This window comes from Notothenia coriiceps, unplaced genomic scaffold, assembly GCF_000735185.1.
Source record: "Notothenia coriiceps isolate Sejong01 unplaced genomic scaffold, NC01 NC01_scaffold00037410, whole genome shotgun sequence".
Classification (NCBI taxonomy): domain Eukaryota; kingdom Metazoa; phylum Chordata; class Actinopteri; order Perciformes; family Nototheniidae; genus Notothenia; species Notothenia coriiceps.
In genome coordinates, this window is record NW_011370111.1 from 1 (window position 1) to 10,247 (window position 10,247).

General features: G+C 37.8%; 1 protein-coding gene across 1 annotated transcript; it reads left to right on the forward strand.

Annotated features, from left to right (window-relative positions):
- Nucleotides 1–5,893: 5,893 nt before the first annotated feature.
- On the forward strand, nt 5,894–9,681 carry LOC104967487 (serine/threonine-protein phosphatase 2A catalytic subunit beta isoform-like). Its single transcript, XM_010796957.1, has 3 exons — nt 5,894–6,331; nt 7,937–7,975; nt 9,436–9,681. Exons 1-3 carry the CDS (start codon nt 6,230–6,232, stop codon nt 9,664–9,666), a joined length of 372 nt encoding a protein of 123 aa, XP_010795259.1. The 5' UTR covers nt 5,894–6,229; the 3' UTR covers nt 9,667–9,681.
- The last annotated feature ends 566 nt before the right edge of the window (nt 9,682–10,247 follow it).

A 10,247-nucleotide genomic window follows, 5' to 3' on the forward strand; every position in this document is an offset into this window, starting at 1 on the left:
TGTGGAATGTTGGTCCACTCCTCTTCAATGGCTGTGCGAAGTTGCTGGATATTGGATATTAAGGTTAGTTTTCACTATAGTGAAAACTAACCTTAATATCCAATATCCAGCAACTTCGTTATAAGTTATAGTGAAAACTAACCTTGGATGACGGGTTAGTAGACTAAAAGCTTTAGGAATCCAAAGTACAACATATAATAAGTACCCTGTATCAACATTGATGCAAAATAAGTGATATTTGATCTTTTTAGACAGATTTAGCAAAAACCTCTTCTGGGGCCATTTGGGTGGATTTTCCATATCTCTGGCCCCCCTTGTTCGATTTTGACATGTGACATCTCATTCTGACCCTTAGAGCCAATAGAATCCAAGGGAAATCGTCCCGCACACACTCATGATAAAAAAAAAGGGTGACGTCTCTGCGAATGCAAGCTTCCAGCAGAGGGGAGAAATATCCCTGCTCTGATATCAAGCAACGGAAAAGCTGTTTTATTGCTTATGAATTATCAGAACATTTCAAACGGGACACAGTCACATTGGATATTAACCTATGGATTAACTCCAGCATCGTTTTTATCGTTGTAATGCCATTGAAGACCAATTTAGACCAGACAAAGATGAAGGTAAGCCATGTTAGCGTTGTGGGCTACCTAGCCCCACATGTTTTGATGTACGTTTTTGTTGATAACGTCGCAAGTTTGTATCTTTCAGTGTTGAGGTGGGCTGTGTCTCCTTGCGATCATAAACAATGTGTTGGATGTGCACCTAGGATAAGTAATAAGGGAGCTAGGAGTGATTTTCGGTGCAGTAATAGGTTAGCATTTTTCGCTCGGGGCTAATTCAGAGGATCAATGTTAGCATTGTGTATTTAAAAAACAAAAAAAAACATCAGTTAAATTAGTTTTTTTCCATTATATGGATACAAAATATTCATAGTTTATTAAATATTAAAGTTCCTTAGACGTTGTTTCCTGCAAATGACGTGATTTCGGCCCCGGAACCGGGTCCGTGGGGCTTAAAGAGCAACTTGCAGGTTAGAGACACCAGTGAATAAATGTGTAGGGAAATGATGAATACACTATATTTTCCAAAAAATATACAGAAATATACACTACAGTGCCATCTGGCGTCGTTTTAGTAAGACATTTTCACTTCCACATAAGAAAGCCTCCGCACGTGACCTCCCGCGTGTGACGTAACATGGGGAAACAAGGGGGAGAGCGGCCGGTCTAACGTATGAATAAACATGGTTCACAGTGCTAGTTTTGACACAGAAGAGGTTGAAAAGGGAGGGTGCACAGCTGATTGCAGCAGGTGAGTGGAGGTTGAGCCGGGAGCCAGGAGTGACAGCCACCATGCCCACACAAACAACACAGACAGGGGGAAACAAACAAACACAAAGGAGACGGCTGGAGCAGTACAGCCACCACAGCGTTACCTAACTCCACACTACGGGTGCCGTGTACCGGAGGGGAGAGAGAGAGCAGCGAAGGGGGGAGAGAGAGAGCAGCGAAGGGGGGAGAGAGAGAGAGCAGCGAAGGGGGGGAGAGAGATGTAATACGGTTTCTTGATAAAGCTGTGGAGACGGGGTATGTGCTGCAGGGAGGTGGATGCACAACGCACCCAGGAACGAACGCTAGCTCCGGTCCTTTTCCCGTGAGGGAAACTGTGGACTCGATGTCCTGAAAGGCTGGAGTTTGTGCAACCTGCACAAACACAAGCTCACCATGATTACAAATGGTGAAATGCAATGTAAAATTACCGAAAAAATACCAGCTCACTAAATCACAACCGCTCAAACCAACTACAAACTACTACCGCGGATTGGGCAGAGAACAAGTCCGAGAAAGTTAACTCCCCCATGTGACGTAATATGACGCGTTTGACGTATGACGTTAAAAAAAAAGCAGTTTTTAGTAGCAGAGCTCAAAACGGCTCCTTTTCCTCTGAATTCCTGCCCTTATGTCTTGTAAAACATATCAAATCCTGCATTAACATTTTTTAATTGTAATTTTCAGGCAAGGTTAAGCATAAATGTAGTAAAAAAAAAAAAACCCTTCAAGTTGCTCTTTAAACGATCGGTGTCAATATAGTTGGGAATCATTTTTGATTAATAAATTAGTCCACTAATAATTTCCACTCTTTATGCACCAAAACAAAGTTCCTTGCATGTTCTGCTGAAACATTTTGAAACCGTGAAGCGTAAGAACCTTCTCTGTGGGGATCCTTCGCCCTTCAGCCAGCGTCTTCTTACTGTTGACGTAGATGGGATAGATGCAGATGAACCTGGAACAGATCACAGAAAAACTCATGTTACTCACTATGTTACGGACATTAAGATTCAGAGCTTTTGAGATAACAGGCCTAAAACAGAACTAAATGTATTGATTATTTTACAAAAATACATTTGAAAAGATTCATGCCATGTGCTTAGTTTATATATGTAAATATTTGGTGGTGTTTTTAGTTTCAAATTAAAATCAGAACCTGAATATTATAAAATGATGATAATAATCTGAGGTTCTAAAGCGCTTTCCTTTCAATGCCATCTCTTAACAGTTAATGGACTTGCCTTAGGAGCTCGTAGTGACTTTTCAGAAGCTGTATTTTACATTCAGGCTGGTCTGAATGACTAACTCCCTCCGAGTTAGCCAAACCTTTGACTGAGAAGCTATAACAAGAAGAAGCTAATGGAGACATAACATTATAAGATATCCCCCATAGTCCTCAATCTTTAAAAAGTAATTAAACGTCGTTGGGAAAAGTTTTAGACAAGTGCAACTATTGAGGTTTAGGGACCTTTAATACACGTCATGCTCGAGGGCTGCGACGACAAGCCACACTTCACGTAAATAACAGGCAACTTAAGACGTTTGCCACGGTTTCTGACAAATACTTTGTAGAAGGGGACTGTACATTCAACACATTAGAGATTGTCATTTTTTAAAAGTGTAGTGGTAAAGAGGGTTAATTCAGCTAACATTACATTCAGTTTACATGACAATCTCCCATTTTGCTTTACCGTCGAGTAGTTGTAGTTTACGTAAACCCAAAGAACATCAGATTTCTTTTGCTGTATTAAAAGCTACAATTGTAAGTAAATGTAAGCCGAATTAAAGAGTGGTCCTAAAGGAATTAGAACACAATACAGTAACAAGCATTAAGGAAGTCATATTTAATTATACAGCCGTCATCCTTAAAATCATAGGTATTCTATACTGGGGTTTTACTGTAAGTGAGCGAAAGGCTAAACGCTGTTAGCTTTAGCTTAACATAAGCTAGGCTAAAAAGCTAGCTATTAAAATAACTCACCTCTCTTTGTCAGCGTGGTTTTCAGTAAGATGAGCCATTGTTGGCTGTTTCTGTTAGTTGCCTGACTGCAGACTGCAGATATCGGTTGGATTTAGCGTCTACAGACCATGGATGTATCAAGAGAACCTAAAGATACGGGTTGATTGCCGTAAAGCACGCAGCCATGGGGCTGCTCCACATACGCAATAACTGTTGAAGCCGGTAGGTGCGCTTGATTTAATGGATTCACAACCATGTTGTTCTTATAAATACATCCATGGTAGGAACCGGCTGTATTGAGGTTTTCCTTTTCCCAACATTGGTTCATTAAAACAGACATGAAAACAGTATAACTCAGAGTTTATATATCAAACATAATATACACACACACACACACACACACACACACTGACTTCAGGAGTATATAGGTAGGTACATATTAAATTGCAGAGTAAACAAATATAATAAGTATTATAATAATAATAATAATAATAATAAGATATGATATTATATATATATATATACAAATATTTATCAAATACACATTTGGTTTTGATTGCCGGCCTCATCATCAAGACCCCCACTGAAACAGACTTGTATCCATACCAGAAAAACATTATGCATTACATTAATGCTCAGCATGCCAACAGTATGTTGTTCTTTTAAAATTGTAAATCCTGAACATGTTGCATATTTCTTCTCCACAATACCTTTTACATCAGCACAGGTCTTCACTTTAAATACAGTATGGTATTTTTCATAAAGAATATGCTAATCAGTTACTCAGATCAACATCATTCTACATTTCTGAGCAATATCTTAGGACCAGAAGTGGGAACTAACTAAGTACATTTACTCTGTTCTTAAGTAAAATGTTGAGGTAAATAGTGTACTTTGACTCCACTACATTAATTTTGTACCTTTAGTTACTTTACAGATTTGGATTAATGATGTGAAATATAATCAAGTGTTGAATCAGACTTTAGTTCCACCTGGAGTAAATTCACAAGCTACCCTGCAGTACACAAAGTCATTCAAACTAGCTGCACCTTTACCAGCTTTGAGAACACTTTAAGGATCAATCATTATAATCAAAATACATAATTATTCTGAAACGGACAAATCCGCATAATAAGTACTTTTACTTTTGGTAGTAAGTAGTAAGTAGCCTATATTTTGATGCTAATACTTTTGTACTTTTACTTGAGTGACATTTTGAATGCAGGACTTTTACTTCTAATAGAGTATTCCTACTTGAGGATCTTTATTAGTCTTAGATTGTGTGTAGGTTGTGAATGCTAGGCTATCTGTAGACCGTGATCTAACCACAAAGGTGCAATTTGGCTCTTAGTATTTATTTTTTCTTTGGCCCTCTTTAGTTTGCTTAGTGATTAGATTTGATAAGTTGTAAACAGTGTTGGTCCAATTATGTTCAGCTGATATTGCCTAGTCCAATTCCAATTGGGCTAACACCAGACTTACCTTATGTTTAAATTGTGAAGCTTGAAGAATAGCTTGCAACACGCCTGCTTATTTGTGCGGACATGTGTGAAGACCCTTTTCCAACTGCAGGAATATTGTAATTAGGGACCAAGCAATAAACATGCAAGAGAGCAGAGAGAGTCCCTTTCTCTTCTCATATACTCATAAGAAAATTACTTTTTAATACAACTACACATTTTTATCTATAGTCCGGTGGCCATTATCTGTCTTTCTCTGTGTCTAATGTATTTCCCTTTACAAGTTCAAAGCGGATGAGTGCAGCACAGCCTGCAGGTGGGTCTCCATCTCTAAGACCCAACACTGACTTGGGATTCTGCTACATGACGTGGTCAAGACAGACAAAAACAAATTCCAAATCTAAGTAAGTTATGAAAATGTAATAATTTTACAAATATGTTCCTTTCATTTATGAAAATAGTAAGTATAGGGTGTTCAAATTGCATCAGTCACATTTGGGTTAAGCTCTAAGACAATTGTAGGCAGACATCTGTTCAGTGGTCAAATTATGTTCATTACTGTTAAAGTGGTCTGTGACTGATGGAAGGTTATTTTGTGTCTATACAAAGTGTCCCAACTTAACCCGCACTATGTGCGTTTATTGTTTTCGATGTCTGCCATGGATGAAAATGAGTGTTTAATATAATTCCAATAGGTCTTGCATAATGTGAGTGAAATGTATTTGTGTTTTGCTGTCTGATGGTGTTGTTGATAACAAAATAAGTAATGCCAAGACATAACATGTTGATAGTAAAAACAAACAAAACAATAAAATTGAGGAAGTTAGAAAGTTTTATCGAAGCGTAGGTCAGAAGAACATGAGACAAAACATGTTTTAATAATAGTACATTTAATTTATATAGTGCTTTCCTAGATACTCAGAATGGCTTTATAAAACAATAAAAAAACAAACAAAGATGACATGTAGTGAATTGGAAAAAATGTAATTTGTAGTTTATTTGTCATAGGATTTTGTTTCAAAAGTGCCCCCCTGTTCTGTCCGACTTGTCATTGTAACGGTCTTGCATTTTGCGGTTTGTCCACGCAGTGTCGCTGGTGCGTTCACTCTGCGCGCTACTGAAATACCCGGATGTTATTGTAGCTAGCTCTCTTAGCTATTCGGCTAGCCGCTTGCGACGCCGCTGCCTCTCGCCGCTACGGTCCGTCGCATCGGGGACATTCGACCCTTTTCACTCCCCCGGCTGAAATAACCTGTTTTTTAGCGTTGGTAACTTGACGTGGGTAGTTTATCATGATAGAAGTTGAGTAAACGGCTCGTTTATTTGAGGTGTTATCGTTGAATTTCCGACCGATTTGGCGGGACTTGATCGGGTTAACAATACGACGAGCTAAAGGCTAGAGAGCTGCTAGCGTTGAGACACAGGCCAGTTTGTTTCAGCTAACACAGCTAGCTCAGTGAGCTACCGCCGCGGCTGCCATGGAAGACAAATCATTCACTAAAGAGTTAGACCAATGGATCGAACAGCTAAATGAGTGTAAGCAGCTATCGGAAAACCAAGTCCGGACACTCTGCGAGAAGGTAAGTTGGTTTACAATTATCCGGTTTGTATTTTTGACCCAGTCGGCCTCGCTCACAGTGTGGCCTAGATTGTGAAAACGGCTCCGACTAATTTCTGGTAGGCAAGGCGGCTATTCTTGCCCCATTTTCATCAGTCATCCTCAGATTGTTAATGTTTAAAAGCATTTAACCAGCGAAATATTATCGTTCACCTTCAATTATTGTTAAGTGTAATATCAGACCCATTATATCGATGATAATTACGATAATCATCCGACCACCGTCGTCTGATGTCAGGCAGGCCGAGAATTCGCATCTTTAACATCATACCAGCTATTAGACGGAGCCCATTTTCATTTCCTGTCTATTAACATGACTGCATTTAGCGCAAATATCAGGACTCGGTTAATGTTAGATTTTAGGAGTTGTGTACTCTTAATCTGTATTAAAAATGATCGTGTATTAATAATAATTAAGGTAATCATGTGCACCGCGCCCTGTCTTTATCGATCAACCGTTTCATTGCATAAACCTGACAAGCCTATTGCAGACGTCACTTCAGTGTTGCACCATAAAGATTACTCGTCCGGTAGCTTTTATGGATCATAGACCTTTTCATAATTTTTCATAATATATGATTTAGTAACAGGTTTAAAATGTATTACTGGAAGGTTACAGGTCATTTCCTGAATATGGGGAATAAAATGGTGGGTCATTGTGAACAGATAAACAGATAAAAGAAACTCAACCTTAGTTTGTTCAGTAGTTTAGATGAAATGTATTTACACATAACACTACAATAAAACGGATTGAGGAGGACTGTAAGCCTTCCCTGTTTAAACAAATGATTAAACAAAACGTAAAAGAAGAGTAAAGAAACACTAAAACTAACCTAGACTATCTAAAGATGTACAACCAAGATTCTAGATGAAAAAAGAAATGTGGGGTGGAACTCTAAATATGATGTATAATAAATATTTCTCGCTATAATAAATCATTATCTCGACTGGTTGAAATGGCTGATAACCCTTAAGATAAATACATTGAAATTTATGTAGATATAATAGAACAAATACAATTGAAAGAAACGTGTTGTTATCAAGCTTATTCAATACATTTTAAGATGCTCAGGATAAAAATTAGCCCATTGTCATTAAATGTGAGGAATTTAGCTTTTTATCTGTATTCACTTTAAATGTATATCTTTGGGTTTTGTTCAGTTGATTTAAACAAGTCATTTTCTTGTACTCTGAAATATTTTAGACATGTTATTAACAGACGATTGATCAAAAACAGGTGGAACCTAGTAGAAAGTAAGCAAACATTGTAGCTTTCTGTGGTCCGAAGTTACGATTTTTTTTTTCCATTTTCATCAGCAAACCTATTTTTTCCACGGCCAAGTAATTTAAATCGATGGTGTCCTTTGAGTTCACAGATCCTTCAACACCTCAAAATAACCTGTCAGCCTGTCATAGAGGCTAAACGTAGACAAGTGACATGATTTACTGTTCGTGTCTGGTTCAAGAGTTTAATATAACATTCTGTCTGCCTGATCACATTTAAGTAAAAGGTCTTACAAATGTCACCATTTTCAATAAGCAGTCTGTGCGTTTGTTTCCTCTCCAGGCCAAGGAGATTCTGACCAAGGAATCCAACGTTCAGGAGGTGAGATTTCTCATGATATTGAAGTAATAAAATGTAAACTCTTAATGATTGGTGACCAATACCTTTCTTAGTTATTTTACCAAAAAATTGCTTTTCTTTGTTAAATATTTTTGAATACGCTTGGAGTGGACTGAGACATATCAAAACACAACTACAGACTTTTCAGACTCAGAAGATGGTTTAAAATCAGAATAACTTAGTCACATAGTCACATTCATCTCTGGTACAAACAAACACCAAGATGAGAGTTGTTTCCTTTTGAAGAAACCACAGCATATCTTTAAAGTTTAGTAGTTAATAATAGTTCTGGTTTGATTCATACAATAGATGTCTTTTTTTATTTATATATATATATATATATATATACCCCAAATGTTTTCTAGAGGCTGACCCTGTTCCCTCTGGCACGTTATTAGCAGAACATGAACAATATCCCACCTTGTTTTCACTGTACACTCTGCTGAGCTGCAGGCTTTCAGTCCTTTCTTAGAATCTGCCAGAAAACATTTAAAAGCATTATACAATATATTCCTAGAATTGAAACAAAAAAAGTTAGTCAATCTAGTGTTAACCTTTAACTTTTAAAAGCCTTGTTTTGGGTGTTAGTTTTCTCATATTTGTTTCATTGTTGGATATAATATCATCCTATTTTTGTTTACAAGACGTTAAAATTGTTCTCTAATGTGGAAATTGAATCATGAGGAAACTGTTCGTTAAGTCAGTGATCTGAATAAGGGCTTTCTTCTGAGAACAAAGTGTCTGTTTATCCAGCACATTAATCGTCTTGATTTGCAGATGGCCGACATTCTAGTGTACACTGTCAACAGGCTCCATTATTACACTGTTCCAAAACACAGAAAGGATTAGTTTCTGTATTTGGGTAATCTCTTCAGACAGATTTTTTAAAATTATTTTTGGGCTGGTTTAGCTTTTATCAGAGAGATATATTATAAAGGGGGAGATAGAGGGGATGACACACATAAAGGAGTCTCGAAATGAAGCTTTGTCCCAAAAGCACCAGATTTTGGTATCCAAAGGGTTTCTATTTGTAGTGTTTGTGTTACTGGCCCATCACCTTATTTCACACATTTGCCAGAAAGCTCTTGCAATACATTGACTATTGTCTAGCGATGATTTAGCTTAAAATGTGCCAAACTGGCCCATTGTACAAGTTGTCTCTCGATCCCATTCAGTTTCTAAATATAATAATGAATAGCGGAAGGAAAATGAAGTATTGGCCTGGATATCAGCTAACTACACTGTGTTTAATAAGTGGATTAAATATAAAAAAAATCTGCAGAAGATATAGTATAGTAAACGACCAAAAGAAAACTGTAAGTTCTATTGGTCTCTAAGGAAGTTTGCCATTTGAATGACTTGTTTGTTAATCTGCAGGATTTTTTTTTTTGTATTATTACTGTCAGTTACCTTTTTACATTGTCCCTCCCTTGCCTCCTCAGGTGCGATGCCCTGTGACGGTGTGTGGCGATGTCCACGGTCAGTTCCACGACCTGATGGAGCTGTTTAAGATTGGAGGAAAGTCTCCAGACACCAACTACCTGTTCATGGGAGACTACGTTGACAGAGGCTACTACTCAGTGGAGACGGTCACGCTGCTCGTCACGCTAAAGGTAAACCTGCACTGTACCCGATATGTGTTCAAAATATACGTATCTGCAGATGGTGAATAGTCTTATAAAGCATTCAGCTCGACTTTATGAATTTATTTTTGAATCACTTCCTGGAATCTGGTCCTGGGCACGTAACCTGGGAATGTCGAGGGATGTCGGAATACTTGAAATGTATTTTCTTTTAATAAAAATGTTATGTATTTAAGACAAAAACGCAGAACAACATGGTATACATGTGTACCACACAAAGAAAGAAATTTAACTCCCTTACAAACAAACAAAAAACATCATAACAACATTTTAAAAAATAAATAAAACACCTCACCCGTTCACAGGATCCCTGTAGGCTGGACCAATAGGTAATGAGTAGCATAAGTACACATACACACTAGAAAAAAACCTAGAAACCCGGATCACAGCCTACTTTTCAATGTTGCAGCCGCTGCAAGCCACAGGCTCACATGATCCTCTTTCTGCCCATTGATTCGGGCTGTTGACAGTTCCATATGGATAACATCATGAAGTGAAACCCATTGCTTAATGCACATATCATGTTTAGACTTTGAGGCATATCGCAATCATTGTCATATCTGCCATTAGACCAGTAAGAACTAAACAATTTTGTAGGAATCTGAAAGGAA

Coding starts and splice junctions, on each gene's coding strand:
- LOC104967487 (XM_010796957.1), top strand. CDS start 6,230: ATGGAAGACAAATCATTCACTAAAGAGTTAGACCAATGGATCGAACAG. Junction 6,332..7,936: donor TCCGGACACTCTGCGAGAAG/GTAAGTTGGTTT, acceptor TTTCCTCTCCAG/GCCAAGGAGATTCTGACCAA. Junction 7,976..9,435: donor AGGAATCCAACGTTCAGGAG/GTGAGATTTCTC, acceptor TTGCCTCCTCAG/GTGCGATGCCCTGTGACGGT.